Here is a 26809-nt window from a genome sequence, read left to right as displayed (position 1 = left end):
GTAACAGCTTGGATTGTTAGTCTAGGTCCATATTTGTGGACAACAATGGCAACCGTGGCAACGTGGTCAATAGTGCAGGCAAATTTAGGCAGGTCATTAAAGCAACACAGGATCTGTGTAACAATAGTCTGGAATTTAGACAGGCTATTAGCCCCGAGAAGTTTGAGTGGCGACCCCTCACGGCCAGCTGACGTGACGTCACCGCAGGGACTCCCGTGCGCCTGTGTCGACTGCCCCGGCTGCTAGTACGTTCAGGTTCGCTTCAACGTTTTGTTGTCCGTCACTGAAGACTAATGAACAGCGCAGACAGTGGCGATAGAATCTCAGGTAAGCAAAGCTACGCTGAATCACGATCACTGCCGCGTTCAAAGGTTAAAAACGGAGTACATCGCGGCGAACGCACGTGCGCTCGAGCGGTCGCAGCGACGGGCGCCTGCTATGCCTTCTTGCTTCGGAAATGACTCTCTGCCTTCAGCAATGCTGGTTGTCTTCTATGTGCGTTTTGTTTATTCGAGTTAGGGACATACGGCAGATGTGCGGTTGGTCGGTTTACAACGCAATATAAGATTGTTTGATGTTGATGCAGGGTCGTGAATTTTGTGAGCGATCTTGTTGTGAGGTGCGTTTGGCGCGGTGGCACGCGATGCGCGCGGATCGCGGATTTCTATTAAAAGTAGGCTATCGATTAAAGCTGGAAGATTAGCTTTGCTTGACGCGCATTTTTGAATGTAGTCAGAAGCATGCGCGCAGTACAGTTACGCCTGATTTACTAACGGCAACGTGCGTACATGCATGATCGTGTTTTTATCGTTGCTGCCGTAGAATGATCAGCCTCTCCGGCATTCGTTTCGCCTCTGCGTGCTGCGACGTAACCGCAACGCTGTCTCGGGGATTATATACTAACTTTCGAACGTTTCTCTTTGCAGTCGCCCTGCCACTGAGCAGCATCAACTGCTATGTGGGCAAGGCGTGCGAGACCAGTCGCTGCCTCATCGAAGCAGAGGACGTGTACTATGCAGGCCATGTAGTTGAGTGCTCCATTGAAGCAGCTGAAAATGGTCGTTTCAATTTCCTCGCGTTTGTTTTACAAACGACCGCACTCAACAATGCCCCACACGAAGTTAAGATCACCGTGTGCAACTCGGAGGTTGATCGAGCCACCTGCTCCTGCAAGGCAGGGTATGATCTCTTTCCGCTCGACTGACGGCCGAAATTGTAAATGTACGGAGTAGAGTAAATTTAATATCTGGGAGACAATAGCCAAAAATGACAGCATCCAGCGCTGAGTAACTTTTTTTATGCATAGAACTTGGCTGTGGAAAAAGCTCAACACATTCTTTAAGAGTTTCTTCCCTTCAAGTTTCTGACGCACTAATTAATAATGATAGTATCAAATTCGCATTTAAGGACCTTTTTTAATTGATACAATAGGTGTTAAGACTGAGGTAACTCGAAGTTCTTCAAGTGCTGTTCTTGATTTTATTTTACAGAAACTACAAATGTAAGCACAATGTGGCTTCTCTGCTACATATTAATGGAGCAAGAACTTTTGACAGACTGTCACCGACTGATCAGCCACAGAAGTGGGGTAAAGCACAGAAGGACCGAACAAAGCAGAAGTATGAACCAAGGGCTATAGTTGACCTTCCATGCACAAAAAAGGTGTGTGAATAATTCTGCTTTTACAACATTACTTGCAGTAGAAAAAAACAATGAGATTGACAGGCCAGACTGTGGCCCTGAAAGGAAGGCCACTGCTGACTGGTGCATTATGTTAGAGTAGTGAAATTTTTGGTATATAAATTCAGCGATTTTCTTACTGCTTCTGCACTAAAAGCTCTCACAGCGCTCTAATTGCTACGTTCATTCTCCACAACGGGTACAAGAACACGTTATTTTCTTTTTTACAAACAGTAAAAACCAGCGTCACAAGTACCATGTGATAACTTTCAGGCATACCAGGTGTCACACCTCCGTTTTATAAGAGGGCTTCAGATACACGGTGTTTGACTCTAAATATAAGTTGGTACTCTTTTATTTACTGAAACGTAGCTTTATTATGTATCACTTCATGATAACTCTCGAAGAGATGAAATAGAAATGGTGAGACGTGGCTGGCTAAATCCCAAATTGTGTGTTTTCATCAAGTGCACATTTTTCAGCCTGTATCTTTATATCAATTTCTTCTTGTTTCTCAGGCGAAGATCAAAGAGCCTGCTCAACCTGAAGGTAATATCCTTGGACGGCTCCTCAAGAATTTGGGCCATCAATCTGCAGCAAAAATGCATTCGGAGAGCGCCACTGAAATAGGTATCAATGCAAGCTTATTTTAGATATTGGTTGGCCATATCAGTGCAGTATACATAGCAGCTGAGCATATTTATATGAAATGAATCCGCGCAGTCGAAGGTTGCAGTACATAATACCATTATGCTGGCATTCATTCATCTACATAGTAGTTAATCCCATGTTACTTTGCTACATCCAAATTTATTTGTGCAACAGCTGAGCAAAAGAAGGCTGCTGCTTGATCTGGCCGCAGCATGGTACGTTAAATTTTCTGACGTGCAACACTGTCAGCAGTAGAACGTCTCCTACATGATTAAAGTAAACGTGAACTTCACCTAATGAACGGAATTGGGACCTTTGCATGACAGCAAGGTACTCCTGTGTACAACTGCCTAAATTGCAGTTGGACCGTTGTAGTGTGACTGCTCATGTAATGTTTTTAACAAGGAGCATGCAGTAGTGACACTTTAGTACTGGTTGAGATATGATGACACATTCTGGGAACAACCAAGCTATCCAGCATGCTGCGATTTAGGGTCACTGAAGTTTCAGTAGGTGGCCTATGAGGATACTCGGCCACCCTTAAATGTCTATAGCTGTGAGGCTGCCTAGGGGATTTAGGTGTCTTAGGGGATTTAGGGGACATAGGTGTCTTAGCCAACGAGATAGCAGACAACCTCGCCCATACAGCTCTCTCCGGGATTCCAGTACATAGAGTCCCTCATGAAGTCAAGCAAATGTTCAGAGATGTGGTGTTGTGCCACTTCAGTTCTTTGTGGAGCTCTCCTCATCAGCCATGTGTGACCAAGGGTCTCAAAAGGTACCAAGCCACTTTGCTGCACCGCGTTCGCACGGATTCTGCTCGTACGCCGGCGTGGATGTATAAGACTGGCCTAGTGTTGTCACTATTGTGTTCAACGTGTGGTGTTTGTGGTGACATAGAACATTACCTCTTGTGCTGTACTTTGTACAACGCGGAACGGGCTGTGTTATTCGGATCCCTCAAGAAGGCAGGAGTTCCTCACAGTTCTCTTCAGGACATTGTTTTCCCGCGTGGGAGCCAGTCGAGTAGAAGGGATGCTTCTCGCCTTCTACTACTTTACCTGCAGGACACGGATTTGGCCTCCACATGGTGACCTCAGGAGTGTCTATTTGGGTTTTGCGGACAGTGTTTCTGTGATTTCTATTTAAGTGTCGCTACGGTGAAGCAATTGCCGGCAGCAACTGCAAGGCTAATCTTACCGGTAGTTTACAACCATTCAACTCAACTAGGGGATTTAGCCTTTGGTATCTGTCACTCTGCACTCGGAAAGTTGTACCTGATGTACTTATGAGCGTCCAACAATATTCGTCTGCCTTACTATAAGGTCTTGTATTATAGTATGGGTACTAGGCACAAAACACCAGCAATTTTTCAGCATGTCCATATGCATCTCATATGAATTACATTGTTCTGTTGGCGCCGTTTCACTTGTCATGCCTTTTAGAGTCAGTAAACCTGGGACAATGTAGACCTCTAATTTTGTGTGGTCTGCTTTCTCTGCAGCTGTAGCAGACTGTGGTGAAAATCCCGACCGATATGAGCCTGAACCTAGAGACATCACTCTGATGGGTACCCTTCACGAGCTGAGAAGTTTGCTTGGGAACTGTGACCTGCAAAAGCTGCTCGAACACTTAAACAATGCAAGAAGTTGCGAAGATATTGCTGCAATTGAACAGTCGACACGACACCAAGCAAAATCTGGCCTCTGGTGGCAGCACAGGGTTGGCATGATTACTGCCTCCATTGCCTACAGTGTCTTCACAAGGGTGAAGACCCTACGAACAAAGACGGGACCACATGACCTGAGACCTTTACTAAAAAAAGGTCATGCGGCAAACGAACGGCTGCACAGCAGCAATGCGTCGTGCCAGCATGTTGGAAGAAAGCTCAAAGAAGTACTATGTCCAACAGCAGCAATCGTGACACAAGGACTTGATTGTGGCACAGTGTGGACTTATTTTTATGGATGGACGACCATACATTGGTGCAAGTCCAGATGGACTAGTACAGTGCCACTGCTGCCCCAAGCGTGTGCTTGAAGTTAAGTGCCCAGAGCCCTTGAAAAAATTTGTAATGGAGATCACTGAGAAGAATGACAAAGCAACAACTGAAAAGCTGAAGCGTGCAAGCACGTACTTTTGCCAGATACAAGTGCAAATGGGCTTGGCAGGACTGAAGCAAGGGGAGCTATTTGTCTTTTTGAATGATGAAAAGAACATGTGCTTACCAGTGTCATTCGATGAGGAGTATTTCAGGGACGCGGTTGTGCGGTCCTCCTATTTTTTCAAAGAGCATGTGCTCCCACATATTCTGTGTGTGTGATAAGGCTTCCCATTCTGCTAGCTGAAACAAAGTCTGTAGGTACCGATTAGGACCTACTCTAAGCATTTATGGAAAGATGTTCTGGGGATAATTATCTGTTGTTACATTTTTTGCAGAAAGTGTTCTGTGCGAATAAGAAATGCAGAAGTCAAGCGTTTTGTACCTGTAATATACCTGCCAGCTGTGTTTTGCTATTCCACGCTTTTTTATCATACAAATGTGATACACACTTTGTGATACATCTGTGCTATAACACAAAACAAAGTGAGCAAGAGCTGAGGGCACTGAAGCAAGGGGAGCTATTTGTCTTTTTGAATGAGGAAAAGAACATGTGCATACCAGTGTCATTCGATGAGGAGTATTTTAGGGACGTGGTTTAGTGGCCCTATGTTTTCAAAGAATATGTGCTCCCACATATCTGTGTGTGTGATAAGGCTTCCCATTCTGCTAGCTGAAACAAAATATGTAGCTACAGATTAGGACCTACTCAAAGCTTATTGAAAGATGTACTGGGGATAATTATCTTTTGTAACATTTCATGCAGAAAATGTTATGTGCGATTAAGAAATGTAGAAGTCAAGCGTTTTGTACCTGTAATATACCTGCCAGCTGTTTTTTGCTATTCAAAACTTTTTATCATAAAAATGTGATACACACTCTGTGATACATCTGTGATATAACACAAAACAAAGTGAGCAAGAGTTGAGGGCAAGCCTCAGTCGCCTAGCCAATGTTTTGACAAGAGGACCTGTGGAAACGAAGCCCTCTTGTGAAATCATTGGCTAGCGTACTGAAGCTTCCCTTCAATTCCTGTTTTCTTTGTTATGTGTTGTCAAGAGTCCTATCTTCCTGCCCCCTCTCTACTGTGAATCTGTGATATAACTGTGTTTTTAAGAAACAATAAACTCAGGGAGTGAAGTATTTATTGATTACATACTATTCTGATTGTTACAAATGAGGATGATATGACAGTAATACATATATTACAACACACATGAAACATACCACACTGATCTGTTTACTCCATACACTCAAACCCAGTGACCTACGAGCGGAAGAGGAACTTGCTATCCTTAAACAAAGGCTTAGATAGGTTCACTGTGCCAGCAATTACTATGAGAATATTGTCTATGCATGGCAGAAGGTCGAGATAGAACCTATTTCTCAAAATACGAAAGAGTTTTATTCTTTGAATGGCTCTTTCTACATGCACACGAGCATTTGCGATCGACTGATTATTTTTGCCTCCTCTGTTGCCAGCTGTTTTTCCATACGAAAGGGAGGTCTGATCATTTTGACATTTTTTTTCTTTACAGAGTTCACTGATAAGAAATCTTTCATCGACCATGACGCTGTCAACATGTGGCATACACTTGTCGAGCACTTTGCAGTGTTTTGTAATATATGTATCCGATGCTTTCCCACCATGTGCTGGGCTTATATAGCTAATTAGACCGCCTGGAGTCTCGCTCACCAGCACCTTTGCAGTGTAGGTACGTTTGTAATGGCTGTATGTTAGCAGCCGTGAGGTGAGGTCTTTTGGCCACTCAATTTCTATTTCTGTACAGTCGAGCACCATTCTCGTGTCCTTGTACTCCTTGAAGTAAGTTGTGAGGCAGGTGACCACGCAGGCCTTTTCTGGCCAAAATACAGAGTGCTTTAAAATGCTCGCCAGGATCACAATGGACTCTCTGAACAAGTTAGACGCAGTTGTGCGGTGAACTTGAAACGGCACCGCCAGCAGTGAGAAAGTTAGATCATGATACAGCTTTATGTATGTTAAGAGGACAGTGTCATCATTGCTTATACAGAAGCTGCGGGTTGTCTGCAAGACACGTGCTTCTGTGAAAAATTCTGCGATGTTATAAAACAACTCAAAGGATCCTATCCCTGTGAGCCCAAGCAAGCCACTTTCATCTGAAATTTTTGAAATAGTTATGAGCTGTTCACGTTTGAAAATGCCATTTGTTGTATTCACTTGTACTCCAGCATCTTTGCAAAGCTTCTGCACCCGCAAGGTAACCTCTGGAAGAGAAAATACAAGCAATGTAAAATAATAGCTGAATGTGAAAAACGAAACTGGTCAGTACCTTCTGAACTTGCTGCGTGGTGGTCTAGACTCTGTGTTGGAACAGCTAAAGCATTGAAAGAAAAATAAACAGCAGAATTAATGCGTGTCATCTAATATACTCTGTGCATGTGCAGAGATATTACTAAATTTGTACACATATTGAAAACTATGTCATTTTCTGCTAAGCGGGGTGATGCGAGTGGGCAGAAGAGATTTCTTTTGTAGTTACTGAGGTAATACCTGTGGCTTTATATTTTGTACCAAGTGGTCACTCGTCCTAGCTGTCAGTGGCATAAGATAACTTTGGGGTAGCATCATGTCGCTTTGATCAAAATTAATGGTGAGGAGCTAAAGCTGGCCATTTATAATGCTTTGGGCCCAGGAATTTTTGTGCAGTACTGTTTCATGGATAGCGCTAAGCACAATGCAATTTTTTTTTACCAAAAGGAGGGTCCTGTATTTCGCATACGCCCTACAAGAGCTCAGCCACAACAACGTGAATGTTCACATGGGCGGGATAGACTGTAAATATACCATCGCACTCCATGTGTACCACCTCCTCGTCTGATCGTGCAGCAGATTCCATTGGAACGGCGGTCGAACTTTCACTGCCGGTCCCGTTTCGTGTGTTGCCAATGCGTCCATGTGTGTGCAGAGCTGAAACGATCTTGCGGCAACTCCTCTGTCACCTGGAATTTTAATCAAAGTGTTACGGGGAATCGATGGTCTAATTAACACAGTCCGGGCATACTCTCAGAAGAAAATACCACGGACCAGTTGTACATCTCGGGTACTCTTAAAGCACAGCACAGTACAAGTCGGGCACGAAGCCAAAGGAGGGCCCCACGGGGCCCGTCCCAAAGCTCGCGCGCCGTACCCCCGAGAAAAATCCTACCTACGCATTGCCTTGTACAACTGGCGTAGTTTACAGACCCGTAACGGCTCTATGCATGTTACATCAAATCTTCCTGCATGATCGAGCATGAGAACAGCTCTGCCGTGTGTACTCACACGCGACTAGAAGAATCGCCGCAGCTGATCCATCTTAGTCGTTTGGCTACCATGGAAGCCGTTTTCGGTCACTTCGCGTGGCTTAAATAAACGCCTGAACATTCAGTGACGAAAAATAGAGCGAAGGACAGCTTGAACAAGATGTGACTGACTTACGCCGCTGCCTCGTCAATCCCAGGTGTGATCGCCTTGCATCACTTGGACGCACAGGAAGATTGACGGATGGAATAGCTTCCGGCACCAGCTTATGTACTTGTAACCTGATAATTATAAAGAGAATCGCTGACAACCAGCACGGAAAAGCGTCGGCAGAGGACTCACCTAGTGTCTTGTAAACCGGGTACACAATGTCTTCCTCTTTAAAATGCTTGCTGCACACAACAGCCGACGCTGACGGTTGCTTCCCCATTTTTAATTTAATCATCCAAGCCTTCTTCATTTTTGACGACTTCGGGTAGAAGTGGAAGCTAACACCGGCTTCTCTACGTGATTTGCACTGTGGCACTGAGCAGTAAGTCACCATGACTGCGAATTAGCGCGCGAATTAGCGCGAGAAAACGAACGAAAACAGCCAGCGCGCCGCCCGCCAGGCTGACCGAGACCTGGCCGTGACGTCACACTGCGGCGATCGCAGCGGCGCCAGTGTTCGTTCTCGGGGCTAATAGCGTTAATTCAAGAACATTATGCCCCAGAAAACAAAGTCATCGGATTCCCTTTAAAATATAAGAAAATTCATTGCAATGAGAAATCGAAAGTAGCAATAATAGTGCATAATCGTAATATAGGTATTTTTCCCATAACTATATCAGGAAAATTAATAATAATGAAAATTTATGCAAACGCTATGGAAATAGATACAGTAAATGTTTACATCCCACCTACCGACGACGTCCAGGAAACTCACAGACATCGAGGAACATTTATCGCAGAGTACACCTGAGCACTTCATTATTGCAGGGGATTTTAATGGTAAGAATATTCTGTTGGGTGGTCAAGTCACTGATGAAAGAGGCACCAATGTATTGGAGTTTGTAACAAGAAATAATCTGACGGTTTTAAATGACAGCAATTCCATACCAACATTCCAAACAGTTAATGGTCGCAGTTAGATAGATCTGACCATAACCTAAGCAACAACTATGAAGTTAATAGAAGACTGGGAAGTATTAGACATTCCCAATAGCTCCCATCGTAAGTATATAAGGACAATCTTAGCACAAGTACATCCAGGTCCTTGCAAACGATTGACTAAAATGGGGGAATACAGATAACTGTCAGAGCTTACTAAGGACGAATGGTTTAAATAAAGCAGCAGCATAACATTTACGTCACCACAACACTTAGATTCTGTTATCAAAACGTTCTATATTAAGATGAGGACACTTATTGGCAAGTTTTCCAAGGAAAATAAACAGCAGAACCAGGATAAAATAGCCAAACCATGGTGGTGTCCAGAATTGGAAATTCAGAGAAAGAGATTAAGAGCTTTGAGGCGAAGATATCAAGACAGCAAGCAATATATTAAGAGATGATTTTAAGAAGGCGTACGAGGAGGTGCTGAACAAATACGATGAGTTAATTAATGAAAAAAAGACGAGTCATGGAAGGAATACTATAATCGCATTAAGAATAAAAATTCATTTACACTACCTTATAAACTAGCAGCAAAGAAGATTAAAGAAGGTACAATAATCAAGGCAATCGAAAAGCCTAATGAAGAAGTTTGTAGAACGCTGCGAGAGTCTACAGAGTTCCTACTGGAAAGTCTGTACGAGCTGGAACGAGCGGCGTACAGTTCGCTCCAGGGACAAGCCAGCTCTTTGGAGACTGAGGAGCATGGTCGGGACCCAGTCACCCCATTCACCGCGAACGAACTTACAGGAGTCATAAAGAGTTTTAAAAAGAATATAGCTCCAGGACCTGACCTTATAACGACAAGATGGCTTTTACACCTTGATAACAGGAATAAAGAATTCTTCCTAAACAAACTTAATGCAGCTCTACGATTTAGATATTTCCCGAAAGCCTGGAGAGTCGCCAGAGTAATTTTAATTCCTAAGAACAGAACATCAGAGAACAAAGTGGATAGCTATAGACCTATAGCCATTAATTCTATATTTGAAAAAAATTTGGGAAATTGCTTTATCTACGGTTATATTTTCATTTGTCGCATCAAGGAGCCTTTCCGAATAATCAATATGGTTTTACGTAGGGTAGATTGACAGTTCATGCCCTTAGTAAAATTATGCAGGCGACAGAAGACAGCAAGGTAAGGAAGCAAAACATTTTAATCATATCTCTAGACATAAAGAATGGTTTTGGAAGCATAAACAAAGAAGCTGCTATAAAAGAGTTAAATAATCAGCGGATTCCACAGTATTTAATCAAGATCATACAGTCAGATCATAAGTAAGATCATACAGTCTATGTTATCGGACAGGAAGATAACATATTAACTACCCGGCTATACTTTGTTTTATAAGCTACGGAAAGGCACACCACAGGGCTCACTAATGAGCCCCTTACTATGGAACCTCACAATTACCAAACTTTTGAGAAGGATTTTCTCTGATGGAGCAAGGGTACAAGCATTCGCAGATGACATCACCATAACAGTACAAGCAGGGTCAAGACAAGGACTCGAGGACACGGCCAACAGAACCCTGGAGATAGTCCACTCTTGGGAACAGAGTGAGAAGTTGACCTTCAATTACAAAAAGTGAATTCTTCCTGCGATGCAAAAAGTATCAAAAAAGGCCACCAATGCTTTACTTGGGCGGGAAGGCCATCAAGTGCGTTCAACCTTAAAGATTCTATGTGTCACTTTTAATAGCTCGTTGGTATGCTTAGATCATCTGGAAATTATCAAAAATAAAGTACAGGCACTCACCTACCATCTCTCGCAATATCATGGCAAGAACTGAGGAGTGTCGCCACCACAACTTCATCAGATCTATACTAGAGGTATTGAAAGGGCAATAGCATATGCCTCTCCTATCTGGTTTTCTAACAATGCGCATATTCTGAGAAAATTAAGAAGTATTCAAGGGATTCCACTTTTAAAAATTAGTAAAGGTTACAAAACAATACGTAATAGCACCCTGAACGTAGTCACCAATATTCCACCGGTTCATTTAACACTAGGAAAAGAGATTGAACTACATCGAACTCTTAATAACGCTCAACCATTTAGTTGGGAGGAGAATTAACACTGGAGTCCTGACATTGTTGCTAAAGGCAACAAATGGCTAGTACACGCAGCAGATGTTAAAGAATATGAGTATTCGACTACACAATCTCACACGGACTTTAAGTTCTACACAGATTGCTCAGAACAGGACAATAAAGTAGGAGCAAGTTACGTTATACTTAACAAGAGTGGCAAGTTACGGATACAAATTGTTTAAGCTTCCTAGTTATGCAGATAATTTCATAGCGGTAACTATAGCCATTAAGAAACATTAGAAAGAATTGAAACTATGTCTAGTACAGCCTCTTACCAAATAATCACGGATAGTCTGTCAACCCTTAAGGGCCTCAGAAATCCTCATAATTTGAATTACTTCATTCAGAATATTAGGGCAACATTAAATAACACTAGGCATGACATAAGATTAAAAGGGCTGTGAAACACTCGCCGGTGCAAATGCAGTCTGCCTGGAATATTAAAGAAGGCCGTTTCACGAACATCGCCCAGCAAGAATTTTTGAAATGCGGCTTTGGGAAGCAGCGTAATTTGCAATCAAAATTTCAAATTATGGCACTTCGCGCATTTCCGTCTCCTCTAGACATTTTTTGCACGCGCAAATGCCGGCGTTCTTCAGAAGGTTCCGCACACTGAAACGTCACCATTTACGTATTAAAGAGAGAATTTTTACTTTTACTTTTTAATTTATCGCCGCACGCCGCATTTTCCGTTTTGGCGCGACGGGCTGCCGACACTCCGCCGCGGCGCCTCATCGTCTGCTAAAGACGCGCGCATTTCTTCGGCGGAACTCCAATGTTTTTGTTCATGCCAAACATTCGGGAGTTGATCTTCTGCGTGATTTTGTGTCATCTCGAGTGTGCGACGCGTGCAAAAGCTCTATTTGCTCGTATACACACTCACTGAGTTCGCGAAGTTAGTAATTCTAGTCTGGAATTGTCGTTCTGACGAGAGATGAGTCGAGCAGATCGACGTTGTGCAGTCACTTGCTGCGACGGCGTTGGCACTGACGGTAAGCGAAAAATTGCACACCAAGTGCCTCAAGACAGCGGCCTCCGCCAAGGGTGGCTGCAGCCCGTCGGTAAGCCATCATCAGTGAAGAAAGTGCCCTTCTTCGTGTGTGGACGGCACTTCTCACCCGATTCCTATAACTTCAACCCTAATGTGATCCGCGACTTGGGTGTCCCATCAAGATTGTGTCTGCGGAAAGGCGCGGTACCAACGCTGTTTCTTCCGACACTGCCGGTGAGTGCAGAGTTATGATTCGATAATTGTTAAATGCGGTAATCACAGTGCAGCTTGTCTGGAATATTTATTTTGCTCAGGCAATGTTGTCTTGCCTTTGGCGTGCAGAAGCGTGCATTGTCAGAGTAGGCCACTGTGAAGGGCAGTGCTAAAATAAGCAGTGCCGCTCACGAAGGTATTTGGATATCTTGCATTTACAGTCTAGTCAGAGCAATGCACTAATGCATCGGCAACCTGCAAATTGCGGGGTTTCACGTCCTGAAAGCGCCACATGGTCTATGAGGGACGCCGCGAATCTGGACTGATATATACAGCCACTTCGGTTTCTTAAATCACGCTAAAATTGCACAGCACACGGCCTTTTTTGCACTTGCATCGCACTTCGCCTCCATCGAAATATGGCCGCTGCAGGAACCCGCAAGCGCCGCCAACCTGTAGGGACGCTGGAACGGAGGCCAGCCCATAAATTTGTCTTCTTGTGGGGGAGAGCTCAGGCCATGTGAACGGGCATTACATTTCAAAATGAATGTGGGAGGCTAAGCTCTGTCCCGCGCCCAGTACCCCCGATTTCGGTGCCCCCGGATACTTGTGTTTGAGTTCTAATTGTTCAGGGCAATCAATTTGTTTGTTACATCATTTTAGCACAGAACAAAACATGGCATTGTCGTAGTCTGTGTGCCATGAAATATAGCTCTAAATGCATACAGGCAGTTGGAGCAAAATATCACTGCAGTGCAAAGCCAGCTGCACCAGTTCAATTCCTCGGGTAGTTTATACGGGCTGTGAATATGAAACAGACACACTTAAAAAAAAGATTATAGGTAGCACGTGAAAAGCACTAACATAGGCTACTCTCTTTTGTGGAGAGAACACTGACACGAAGGTGCAGAAGATACTTTAAAACAAATCTTTCAGATGTTGTGGATAAGATTTTGTAGTTAGTGGACGGCACAAAGTCTGGCAGATGCATAGCATTGAATTATTCTGCACACAGTGAATATAAGAAAAAGATGAATACAACATGAAAGTTTCAGGGGCAAATCTTATCCATGTTATTATCCAATGTAGTCCACAGAGCTTTGATACAAACATATCAAGCTAGCAGTACCGTAAAGAGATGATTTTGTTGCAGGCACATGCCACATACCAGGCACCGAAGAGCCAGGCAAGTTCTGCACCTTTGAGTGGCAGCTCTTCTCAAGACTTGCCCACAGTGAGTTGTGCACATTGCATGTTGTTTTTGTTTTTAAGGTGTAAGGAAGTGGGGCTTGCACTGCAGCACTAGATGCAGGTTGCTGCATCTACAGCTCCCAACTGCTACTTGACTGCTGACAATTAGTGCCCAGCTAGAGCAGCACATTTTATAACTCCAACCACAGGTCTATGTGCCACAGGTGCCAGATAGCCAGGCAACTTCAGCAGCTCTACCTAGTGCCAAGTCACATGAAGTCTCGCCTCTGGAGAGTTGTGCTTGCTTCACAGGCATAATAGGCCAGGCCATTATTGGAGGCTCAGATGCATGGAAAGCCTGCCATCTGCAGTTATTTTGTTAACAATGAAATCGTAAATGCTGCAAATCATGGGGAAATAACCCATGCATGACAATGTTTTGTGTATTGATTTGCAGACTAAGAAATGCCACTGCAGCTGCCATCCCTCGACAAGTGTTGCGGCCACACAAACCGCTGCAACTCTGCACTCAGTCAGCACACAGACCACATAACTGTTGACAGGAAAGAACGTTGGTAAGCTTGCTTTTGCTTTACGCCAATTGTAGTATTAGGTCTAAAAATGAAACAAATGCCTTTCTTTCAATTCAGCTCTTGAAGATTGACACTGAGACTGCTTGCTGTTTTTCAAATAAAAAATAAAATTAATGGTTCTCTTGAAAACATAGAGGTTAAGAAGACACCAAGCCTAAATTAAAGCTTAGTTCAAGAGCAAACATTACTTTTTTGCTGTAATAACCTTTAAGAAATCGGCAGACGTGCAGGTGCATTTGGCAGCCAAGACGCTGGCCTCAGTGGCGATGTAGAGCGAGGCTTATCCTGCTGTACTGCCAACTCATGGTGCTGAACTACCACTTGGCTCTTTCATACTACCGAGCAGCTTCAGACCGCCTGGTAGGTCTACTCCAGTGTCAGCACTGGATGAAGAACTGGAGGTGGCAGCAACCGAACGCGACATCAGCTACCATGAGTCCTTTGATCTCAGCATTCTCAAGTACATGAATGGCATACATGGAAATTGCAAAACTAGTACTTCTCTGGTTAGAACTGCCCTATTCCAGATTTGGATTCCATACCTGTGCCATATCGAAATTCCTAATTTTTCAGCACATATTTGTAAAGAAGGAAAGACCGAAGGCTCCAATGCAATAAATAAATAAATAAATAAATAAATAAATAAATAAATAAATAAATAAATAATACCTTATTTGACCATCATGCGGTGCATGATGACAGGGAGCCCGGTTGTAAAAGCTTCCCATTGACAGCGTGACAAAGCCCTGGACCTGCTACATTTTGGCAACAGCAATGAAGGTCGAAATGAAACCTTATTACACTGGAAGAAAAAGCAACACAAGCAATCAAGAAATAGCACTTCAAGATGAAAGACTACACGATCACAAGAAATAAAAAACACCAACAAAGCCAACCATGGACACTTTTTCATATTACAGAGAGTTGAGTAAACATGCAAAACCAATAGCACTATCACATAATATGCGCTCAAGAAAAAAAAACGAAGAAAGGCAAGAAAAGTTTGTGTGAAAGAAAAATAGTTCCGCTAAACGTTTGTGTGAGATATCCTGCAAATTTATGTTCGGTTCTAGAAGTTTGTTCAATATTCGTGGCAGACTGTTTTGTAGTGTATATAGACCGTAGATAGCTACGTTTTACTTTCCATTGGTTCCTGCTTATTGTTTCATATGTCGCAGTGTAATTGCCTAATTCTGCTAGCGTTTGAAGGAAGCGTGTGTGATTAGATAATTCTTGTTTGAAAGTTCGACCCAAACGACAAGGAAACATGCTCGGTATAGGAATTATTTTATGCTTCGGGAAAAGTTCGGCGGTGTGATAAGACTGAAGCACGTTTTCAAGAAGGTGCAGAAAACTTTATTGCAGTACGTGTATGTTTTGCAGGTTCTTCTGAGTTGTAGCACCCCAGACCAAGCCACAATAATTAAGGCGAGAATTAAAAAGGGAGTGATAAATTAAGAGCATCGCAGATTTGGGAGTATGCGACGATTACGGTAGAAAAGATCAAGAATTTGAGATTATTTTGTGGTTATGTGTAATATGTGGGCGTCCCAAGACATGCTTTCATTAAATGTAACACCGAATGTTTTTAACGTTGCTATTACTTCTAAAGAACAGGACCTTAAAGATAAGGTCACTTATGAAGAACACGAAGTTCTGCCTAGAAAGGAACACATAAATATGGTTTCAATGTGAAAGTCGCTAGTACAGATGTAAAAAGAACTCACAAAGGCATAATTGCAATACTTGCTGTCATATAAAGCCCAATATATTTTAGCGGTGACTGTGCAGAGGAGCCTTGTAAGCAAAGAAAGTTCATGGTGTTCGAGGACAACCTGAAAGAGCTGCTTGCCTCCTGCCGCATGTGCCACCACCCTTGCAGAAGTGAATACAGCGTGGTGGGCTCAATGCTGCATGTCACAAGCTGCTGCCCCCATTATGTCACAACATGGCAAAGACAACCAATGTTTGGCAAAAAGCCAGCTGGAAATGTTCTGCTGGCAGCAGCCATTCTGTTCTCAGGCTGCACAGTGGCTCCATTTCTGAGAGCCCTCGATTCCATAAAACTTCAAAAAGTGACAGAAAGGACCTTCTACAGCTACCAAAGAGGTTACCTGCTGCCCGCTGTCACAGAGGTAAATGCCCTTTTTGTTCCCTAGTTACATTTGTGTCGCAAGCAGCCACAAGTCCTATGCATAACAAAATAGACTGAAAAAATACATGACTTGAAGCTTTTTCTAGCAGTGCTTGGCGTTTCATCATAATGGGTGGTTTGTGCGGCCAAAACACACAGGTGTTAATGCAGTGATCAAATTCACCTTTTAATGCCTGAAGGCAGCCTTTAAAGGGGTCGTGAAGTGTTTTCCGAAAATTTTGAACGACGTGTGTATTTGGAATTCTGGCCCTTCATTCTATAGCGTACAGTGATTCGTTTCATCGTCCGGTTTGATCGATTAGCGAAAAAAAGTAAACTTCGATTTCCCTGCACACGTCCTCCTCAACTCTACAGCAAACGTCACCTTAAGAAGCCAATCGGACACTTGTGTCGCCGATACAACATGGCGGCTTAGCGAAGCCTGTTGGCCCATAGTTGACCGAGGTCTGAGCACTATATGTGCTCAAATGTGGCGTCAAAGTGACGTCACCTCGCTTCACGCACACAAGCCAAGTAATTTAAAAATGGCCAATCTTCCCGAGCTGCAGCGTCGCTTGCTGGAAAGGAGTCGGCTGTTGGGGCTTCAGCCGTACGGCGATACACCTTTGCGGGTGCAAGATCGGCCGTCTTCGGAGGACGACAGCGGTGCCAGTGACAATGGCTGCGAAGACGGAGCGTGCGGCCGGCAACTAGCGGTCGTAGCCCGCGGCACAACCGCTACTTGCGGAAGCCCCGACCGTGAGCCTCCCGAACCCGGTCGTGTCGGGACTACACACTGGTATGTCCGAGTCTTGTTGCTTACGTTGAGTAGTCTGCGAGAGAGTGGAATCGCTAACCGAAGCTTTCGAATAGGTGTGTCTGCGGGCGGTGCGTGTCGATGCCCACTGCACTCGAGAGCACCTGCTTCCGCGAGATCCCGGCATTGACATTGAAGCAGCCGTCCGGGTGCATCACGGAGCACCCACACTTTTATACCCTGTGCCTCGACGAGGTGGTGCTTACGGTGGCTCTGCAAATGCTTGTGGACCATGGCCTACACGTCGCGCACACAAGGTAAAAACAATGTTCAAAAGGAGACGCAGCATGAGCAAGCGACCGCCTTTTTTTTTCTCTTTTCTCACATGCGAAGCTTTGTAATCAAACTGGGAGCCAGTGGTCATCAAAGACTTCAACTTATCAATAACATCTGGAATCACATCGTTCCCTACGAAAATGCATAAAAGCGCCGATGTTGCGTTTGCACAAGGTGTCACGGTGTGTATACAAATCGCGGCACGTCAGTGCGAACACATCGGTGGTCTTATTTTTTTTTTCATATGCGTGGACGAGCACGATGTTTTGCTACTCAGGTGGTAAAATATTCTCGAGTAAATGCGCAAGGCAGATGAGACGTGTCTTCTGGCATGTGTCAACTTGGATAATGCGGTTGAAGATCATGCACATAGTTGTAAGGTACATAGATGCTGACCAGACACATTTCTGTTTTTTTGGCTGGGTATACATATTTAACAGGCGGACCTCTAGAGCAGCCGATTAAAATGGAAAGGATTGTAGGAACTGCAGTTAAATTAGTCAAAACAAACAATCCTTTATTTCGCATAAGACTGTACAAAATGGAATTCCATATAGAAAAGTACCCTAGCCCCAATCACTGCCAGGACAATCACCATCCCAGCACTGTCCTCATTTCTATCTTTTTTTGGCAACGCGCATTAGGAGGTAACATTGTGTAGTGTGCCATACAAATTGTTTCGATAAAAAGCATTTGCTGATAGACTTCATTGCAGCCATCATCAGTTCTACTAATGTGTAGATGCTTGTGGCACAGCATGGTGTATAAATTCTGCATCTTCAGCAGTCACACAGTAAACCTGTCTTACATGCGTTGACACTGGAATCTTGTATGTGCTGGAGGTGCGAGGCATTCCTCTTTGAAACTCCCAGCTGTTCCTCAGCTCCACCCACCAGCTCTAAAGTTGTAAAGTCATAGGGCCGACCAGCATGACAGAAGAGGTTGTGTCACAAAAGCGAACAGAATTATTTAATTACACAAATAGTTTTGCTTCGACGAACACCACACAAAAAGTACTTGCCTTGGTTTCGATGACTGTTCGTTTCCTTCGTTTGTAAGTCATAGTAACCCCCTCATTTCCCTCACTCATTTGCTCAGCAGCTTCAGAAGAGGTACTAGCAATCTTGATGCCACAGGTAGCATAAGAGAGTTCTCTCACAGCTTCTGCCCTCGTCACTCAATCACATTCCTACGTGACACTTTTAGTAACCGCCATAGATGAGGGTGGCACTGATGAACACTCTCAAGGTTAGGTTACATGCAACATAAAAACCACCTATAGCAGAAGACTGGCCAGCCGCTACTATAGCTAAGTTGGTAAAGCATGGGGCGCAAAATTTGGAGGTTTAGGGTTAAGACTCACCTGCAGCGTGTGGTTGTATTTTGTTTTGCTTTCTGATTCGTGACATAAATACACTAATAATTTTGCATTGATGAACAGCACAAAAAATAGAAACATTCCACAATGCTTGCCTTGGTTTCGATGACTGTTGGCTTCCTTAATTTGAAACTTGCAAATTGCCATGCAAAATCTGTGAAACACTTCACTCAACAAAGACAGATTTTTCAGAGGACCTGCACAGCAACTGGGTGCAGCAACCTTTAGTGTCGCCCAATATGTGCTCTTACCAGCCACGGCAGTAATATGAATATCTGCCACCATGGTACAGCCTCCCTTCGGTGTGTGACTTCACACTGACACACGTAAACAGAGAGGAGATGCCACACGAGCACATACTGCAAGAGTTCTTTGCACTATAAGAAAAATATGGCACCTACACTGATGACTCAAAAACAGAAATTCATGTTGGAAGTGCAGTAATTCAAGGAAAAAGCGAAAAAATGACACGATTGCCACTGTACGCATCTGTATTTACTGCGGAGTGTTATGCCATCTTTATAGCCGTAGAACAAATAGTAAAACAAAACATAAAAAAATAGCATCATTTACTCCGATTCACTGACTATGCTCAAAGCGCTGCACTCTACAAATGCTGCTGAACCCAGAATAAGAAAAATCATACATAACATAGTTAAAATCACAAAGTAAAAACATAACAATTTATTCTGCTGGTTCCCTAGCCATGTTGGAATTTTAGGTAATGAGAGAGCAGATGCTTGCGCAGCACAAGCTCGAATTGGTCATATAAAACAAGTTGACATACCACAGAGGAATTTTTCTAATTTACTGCACAGTAAACTCAGGAATAAGGGGCAGGTTGCATGGGAAGAACAGACAAACAACAAAATACATTCTATAAAACCCGTTTTGGGAGAATGGAGATCATGTAAACATCAGGAACGTTTTACAGAAGTTATTTTGTGTCGACTCCGCATTGGACACACACACCTACACACAACTTCTGACTGACAAAAAAGACAAACCTCTCTGTGAAATGTGCGGAGATGAACTCACGGTAAACCACATTTTAATTGTATGCACAAAACTGGAACAACTGAGGAAAAAATATTTCACAACATTCTACAATGAATACATCCCACTACACCCCATGTTACTTTTGGGTGACCAAGCACTGGTTGATTTTTCAGGCATTTTTAAGTATCTGAGAGAAGCCAGTGTTTTAAACAAACTTTAGGCATAAAAAGCGTAACCTTTAACAAAGTCTCTAAACGTGTGTTTGGTGCATCATAGCCTCAGCTGCTTTTGTGCCATTAAAATCAATATAACTAAGTAATGTTCGTTCCTGTTCACTCTTCCAACATTTACACGGGCACCCGTCACTTGCTTTTTGAGCCAGATGTGACCAACGTTGCGAAACATTGTTCTCGTGGCACGGGCCGTTTTTACTGTGGATGACGATTGCGCACAAGTGGGGACAGTGAATGCATCATCAGAACCTGTTTTGATCCCGCTGGGGCTTAAACTCACTCGATTTGATGCTTATGAAACTCTTACTATCTGGTCTATGTCTAAGTGCGAGCATTCCGCTCAAGCCACAGACTTCGTCCTCAATATCGATCGCATAATTAACAAGTTGGTTTTGTCGTAACAACTGCTTGCAATACAGACTGTTCTTAGCCAGCATGCGTCGGTGTTTGATTTTGCTCAGCCAGCCACTTCCTCTCCGCTGCCAATTTATAGCATGCAACACTAGATTAACACTGGTAACGCTCTGCCCATCAGACAGAAGCCTTGTTGCATGTCCCAGGCCGAATGGACTGGCCGAATGGCCGAATGAACTCACATAGCCTCCCTCAAACGCTGCGATCTCAATGCTGTCTAAATTGCTTGAGGAAAACGTGCAACTGACCTGGGGCGAAATGCTAAGCCGCGCTGTAGTGCAGTGAGAAGATGATGGCGGACTCAATGGGCGCAAAAATGAGCTATTGTGCTCTCCGCTAACCGTTCAATGACGCTCCCGTTCTCCGCTTTGGCTTTGTAAATAAACGCTTTCCTGTCCTCGCAACTTCGTAGGAATATTGTCACCGATAAACGGTCGAATCACTCAAAACCAGGTTTAATTAGACGTGCTGGGCGTGCAAGACAGCGGGGAGCTCGAGTGAGGAAGATGGCAATAACTCTAGCCCCTCGAGTGCGCAAAACATGACAAGTCCCATCTAAACCAGTTCGGGCGCGGTATGGCGCCACAGGATTGATGTGTACTGTGGAAATATAATAGTTCAGAAACATTTGCCTTTGCTGCATGTGGAGAACCATGCAGTAGTCGAGAGTTCGACGAAAACTCGTCTGGTCGGGGACAAACATGTTGACGAAGAAGAAGGAGCGCCGACCAAAGAAAGCAAAAAAAAAAACAGACATTTCGGCTCCCGTACGGGAGCCTTGTTCACATTGAAATGAAGCAAGCAGCTCAGTGGCATTACATATGCTTGAAAAGAGGGCGCAGAGAGCGTGCGTAGATTTGGTTAAGATTTCCATCGTTGCGGTTGAGGGTGTGACTAGTAGTTTGGATGATTAATGATTCCAAGTGCAGGCGAGGGTATAGCTTCATTTCCGTTGAAAGCACGTGTGCCCGACCCCAGTCGATGTCATGGCCTGTAGATACTGCGTGCTCGGCGATAGCATTTGAATCCACTTTTTTGTTACGTACATCGTTACTATGTTCTTTTAGCCGCCTGTCGAAATTTCCGGTTTCGCCAATGTATGCGTAGTCACAGTCGGATCAAGGAACCTTGTACACTACGCCTGGATATTTTTCTTTGGGAAGGGGGTCTTTGACATTTACCAACGCATGGCGCAGTTTTCTTGTCGGAACATGGGCGAACACCAAAGGTGCGCACGATGCGTGCTAAAGCCTCGCTTATTCCGGGAGCATAGGGCACGGCAGCACGTTTCAAGGGTTACAGAGGAGTATCACTTGCTGGGCGACATAACTGTTTTTCCACAGATTGCACAAATGAGGTCGGGTAGTTGTTGCTTGAAAGTTCTTGTCGTACAGTTTGAAAATCAATGGTCTGGTCTTCAAGGGAGCTGCAGATGCGTTGCGATCGTTTGAACAAGGACATAGCGACTGATTTCTTCTGTGTAGCAGGGTGAACCGAATTAAAGTTAAGGTATCTTCCGGTGTGGGTCGGTTTTCTATAACGCTGAAACTGAGCTTATTGCTGTCCCTCCTTATCAATACATCCAGAAAGGGCAACGCACCATTCGCTTCTTCTTCGGTAGTGATGTCTATTGCTCGTTCTATAGAATTCAAATGGTGCGAGAAGGCGGCTAAGTCAGAATTACGAATCAGGCAAAAGCAGTCGTCAACATATCTCAGGAAAATTCTAGGAGGTGATGATAAAGTTTCAAGGGCACGGCGCTCGACGGACTCCATACAGAGGTTAGCGACGGTCACTGATATAGAGGCACCCATTGGTGTGCCCTGAAGTTGACGGTAAAAGCGTCCTTGGAAGACGAAATAAGTAATATCCAGGCAGAACTGCAGGAGTCTACGGAGATCCAGAACTTCAATGGGGGTTCGTTTAGGTAGAGACTTGTCAGCTTCGAGAGCAGCAGAGCAAACTTGTACGGCCAGGTCGACAGGAACGCATGTGAAGAGCGACTTGACGTCAAACGAGACCATGAGCTCGTCATTGTCCGGTGCTATGTCGCTTACCTTCTTGATGAAATCAGTCGAGTTGCGAACGTGTGTTGAGCCAAGGCCGACAAGAGGGGAGAGGATACGATGGAGGTAGCTGGATAGACTGTGAAGAGGGGACCGACTGTAGTCTACGATGGGGCGCATGGGCATACTAGGTTTGTGCACCTTCGGTAGACCGTAGAGAGCAGGGGCTGAGCCGTTGGTGCACAGCAGAGTGAAGTAGAGTGGCTTGTAGGTCGGGGGAACGAAACGAAAGACGTCTGAAAGAAGTTTCTGCAAGTCGCGCTGAACTTTCGAGGTTGGGTCCTTGTCAAGACGGGAGTAGATGCTTTCATCTTCCAGGAGGCTTTCCATTCTGCTTATGTAGTCAGTTCGGTTCAAGAGAACTGTGCTGTTTCCTTTATCAGCGGGGAGTATAACGAGATCTTTGTTGTCTCGCAGGCTCTTCACGGCTTTTTGCTGTTCTGTGGTAAGCGGGGACAGGTGTTGTCCTGGGCGATACTTGGAGAGTACGCTGACTGCGCGAGTCCTTGCTTCATCGCGGCGCGACGCTTCCACCTGATTTACCGCGTTTTCCACAGCACACACAAGTTTTTTGCGGTCAAGAGTAGGTCCAGTGTTGAAATTGAGGCCAAGGTTTAAAACAGAAATTTCAGCGCTGCTAGGATTGTACGAGGGGAAGTTTTTGACGACGGTTGTGGGCGTAGCTTTTTCAGTTTTTGGGCGTTGTGGAAGACGGCGATGCAATTTGTTTTTGTGTGCAAGTTCATCACACCGGGACTGTACAGCGACCTTGTGATTGGCGTGCAGTTGAATGCTGGCAAATTCTTCAGGGTAGAGTGATTCCAAGCGACGTCGAGTGAAGAATTTTTCGTGTTCTAGAACTCTTAGCTTATCCTGGAAAAATTGCAGCGCAGCAGTAACAAATACGAGACGAGAAGGACCCCCGCTTTTCAAGCATATGTAATGCCACTGAGCTGCTTGCTTCATTTCAATGTGAACAAGGCTCCCGTCCGGGAGCCGAAACATCTGTTTTTGTTTTTTGTTTTCTTTGGTCGGCGCTCCTTCTTCTTCGTCAACATGTTTGTCCCCGACCAGACGAGTTTTCGTCGAACTCTCGACTTCATCAATCTTCGCCGGGCGTACGGCCAACCCATCGTCACAAGCATCCGCCAGCACGTGTCCCTGATCACCCGCATCTCTTTGTTCAAAGGCCATATTCAGTTCAACCTGACAAGCAAGTCCTTTTCTGTTATTCCACGGTCCCTCCGTTTGATCCGTCTAGTCTGCACACGCCTTGGTCTGAGCGTTGTCGCCAAAGCCGAACGATCGCTCCTTCAGGCCAGGATACTGGAATGCAAAGATAAGCTAAGAGTTCTAGAACACGAGGCATTCTTCACTCGACGTCGCTTGGAATCACTCTACCCTGAAGAATTTGCCAGCATTCAACTGCACGCCAATCACAAGGCAGCTGTACAGTCCCGGTGTGTTGAACTTGCACACAAAAACAAATTGCACCGCCTTCTTCGGCAACGCCCAAAAACTGAAAAAGCTACGCCCACAACCGTCGTCAAAAACTTCTCCTCGTACAAACCTAGCAGCGCTGAAATTTCTGTTTTAAACCTTGGCCTCAATTTCAACACTGGACCTACTCTTGACCCCAAAAAACTTGTGTGTGCTGTGGAAAACGCGGTGAATCAGGTGGAAGCGTCGCGCCGCGATGAAGCAAGGACTCGCGCAGTCAGCGGCCTCTCCAAGTATTGCCCAGGACAACACCTGTCCCCGCTTACCACAGAACAGCAAAAAGCCGTGAAGAGCCTGCGAGACAACAAAGATCTCGTTATACTCCCCGCTGATAAAGGAAACAGCACAGTTCTCTTGAACCGAACTGACTACATTAGCAGAATGGAAAGCCTCCTGGAAGATGAAAGCATCTACTCCCGTCTTGACAAGGACCCAACCTCGAAAGTTAAGCGCGACTTGCAGAAACTTCTTTCAGATGTCTTTAGTTTCGTTCCCCCGACCTACAAGCCACTCTACTTCACTCTGCTGTCCACCAACGGCTCAGCCCCTGCTCTCTACGGTCTATTGAAGGCGCCGAAAGTTAGTATGCACATGCGCCCCATCGTAGACTACAGTCGGTCCCCTCTTCACAGTCTATCCAGCTACCTCCATCGTATCCTCTCCCCTCTTGTCGGCCTTGACTCAACGCACGTTCGCAACTCGACTGATTTCATCAAGAAGGTAGGCGACATAGCACCGGACGATGACGAGCTCATGGTCTCGTTTGACGTCAAGTCGCTTTTCACATGCGTTCCTGTCGACCTGGCCGTACAAGTTTGCTCTGCTGCTCTCGAAGCTGACAAGTCTCTACCTAAACGAACCCCCATTGAAGTTCTGGATCTCCGTAGACTCCTGCAGTTCTGCCTGGATAATACTTATTACGTCTTCCAAGGACGCTTTTACCGTCAACTTCAGGAAACACCAATGGGTGCCTCTATATCAGTGACCGTCGCTAACCTCTGTATGGAATCCGTCGAGCGCCGTGCCCTTGAAACGTTTGCATCACCTCCTAGAATTTTCCTGAGATATGTTGACGACTGCTTTTGCCTGATTCGTAATTCTGACTTAGCTGCCTTCTCGCACCATTTGAATTCTATAGAACGAGCAATAGACTTCACTACCGAAGGAGAAGCGAATGGTGCGTTGCCCTTTCGGGATGTATTGATAAGGCGGGACAGCAATAAGCTCAGTTTCAGCGTTTATAGAAAACCGACCCACACCGGAAGATACCTTAACTTTAATTCGGTTCACCCTGCTACACAGAAGAAATCAATCACTATGTCCTTGTTCAAACGATCGCAACGCATCTGCAGCTCCCTTGAAGACCAGACCATTGATTTTCAAACTGTACGACAAGAACTTTCAAGCACCAACTACCCGACCTCATTTGTGCAATCTGTGGAAAAACAGTTATGTCGCCCAGCAAGCGATACTCCTCTGTCACCCATGAAACGTGCTGCCGTGCCCTATGCTCCCGGACTAAGTGAGGCTTTAGCACGCATCATGCGCACCTTTGGTGTTCATATCGCCCACGTTCCGACAAGAAAACTGCGCCATGCGTTGGTAAATGTCAACGACCCCCTTCCCAAAGAAAAATATCCAGGCATAGTGTACAAGGTTCCTTGATCCGACTGTGACTACGCATACATTGGCGAAACCGGAAATTTCGACAGGCGGCTAAAAGAACATAGTAACGATGTACGTAACAAAAAAGTGGATTCCAATGCTATCGCCGAGCACGCAGTATCTACAGGCAATGACATCGACTGGGGTCGGGCACACGTGCTTTCAACGGAAAAGAAGCTATACCCTCGCCTGCACTTAGAATCATTAATCATCCAAACTACTAGTCACACCCTCAACGGCAACGATGGAAATCTTAACCCAATCTACGCACGCTCCCTGCGCCCTCTTTTCAAGCATATGTAATGCCACTGAGCTGCTTGCTTCATTTCAATGTGAACAAGGCTCCCGTACGGGTGCCGAAACGTCTGTTTTTGTTTTTTGTTCTCTTTGGTCGGCGCTCCTTCTTCTTCGTCAACAGGAGAACCATGCACTATGAACAAAAAGTTTCAATGCTGCCACGAAATTGTGGTTATGCCACTGTTGCATTTTTGTTGTCTACCATTCTCTCTCAGTAACTTCAAAATATTGCAATAGAATTCAGAGTTCACAATGCTGCCAGGAAGAACACAGTGACAATAACATCATCTAACTTGCAAACAATGACGGAACTAACTTTACAGACACTGGTAACATGATTAACTTTCAGATTGTAAAAGCCTGAAACTGAACATTCATTTTTCTATGCTGAAAAAAAATGGTGACTCTTGTTTTTCTCTTGTCAACAGGAGGTACCGCTACATCAGCTACAGCCAGCTACGCCTCGGCAAGCATCACAGGAAGGTCCTCCCTGCTTGTGCTGTACATGAAATAAGAGAGAGGTTTCCATCCAAAGGTTACACTGGTTTCCAGTATGCAGAAGGGCTGTAGAAGTTTGTTCAGCAATGCTTGTGAAGTTGCAGTCATGCCCTGTTAACATGGACACCCTGCTATAAGGACAATTTTCAAGAACTGATCTCTTCTCATTCCATCCTGCCTTGGTAATGCAGAAACTCTGCCTGGACTTTGGACAGCGTATTTGGGAACCAAAAGAAAAAATAGATGCATTTTGTTTCAGCTTTGTAGACATTACTTTGGTCCTCTGGGACCACGCTCCTTGGCTATAATGTGCAGTTGAATATTGGTTGTTGGGGGAAGGAAATGGCGCAGTATCTGTCTCACGTCTCGGAGGGCACGTGAACCACGCAATAAGGGAAGGGTTAAAGGAGGGACTGAGAGGAAAGACCGAAAGAGGTGCCGTAGTGGCGGGCTCCAGAATAATTTGGACTACCTGGGGATCTCAAACGTGCACTGAAATCGCACTGCCCACGGGCGCCTTTTGCGTTTCGCCTCCATCGAAACCCAGCCACCCCGGTCAGGTTCGAACACAGGTGTTCCGGCT

The 26809-nt window shown here is 44.8% G+C and overlaps 1 protein-coding gene and 2 pseudogenes across 1 annotated transcript; 2 read left to right on the top strand and 1 right to left on the bottom strand.

The window, feature by feature from the left end:
- Window positions 1-293: 293 nt before the first annotated feature.
- Window positions 294-4654, top strand: LOC144097548 (uncharacterized; annotated as a pseudogene).
- Window positions 4655-5699: 1045 nt separating this feature from the next.
- Window positions 5700-6671, bottom strand: LOC144098193 (uncharacterized; annotated as a pseudogene).
- A 9957-nt stretch (window positions 6672-16628) lies between these two features.
- Window positions 16629-26298, top strand: LOC144098192 (uncharacterized). Its single transcript, XM_077630704.1, has 3 exons — window positions 16629-16882; window positions 16957-17157; window positions 26157-26298. Exons 1-3 carry the CDS (start codon window positions 16629-16631, stop codon window positions 26296-26298), a joined length of 597 nt encoding a protein of 198 aa, XP_077486830.1.
- The last annotated feature ends 511 nt before the right edge of the window (window positions 26299-26809 follow it).

The sequence above is a fragment of the Amblyomma americanum genome, chromosome 7 (genome assembly GCF_052857255.1).
Source record: "Amblyomma americanum isolate KBUSLIRL-KWMA chromosome 7, ASM5285725v1, whole genome shotgun sequence".
NCBI lineage: Eukaryota > Metazoa > Arthropoda > Arachnida > Ixodida > Ixodidae > Amblyomma > Amblyomma americanum.
This window is presented reverse-complemented; position numbering and strand designations above follow the sequence as displayed.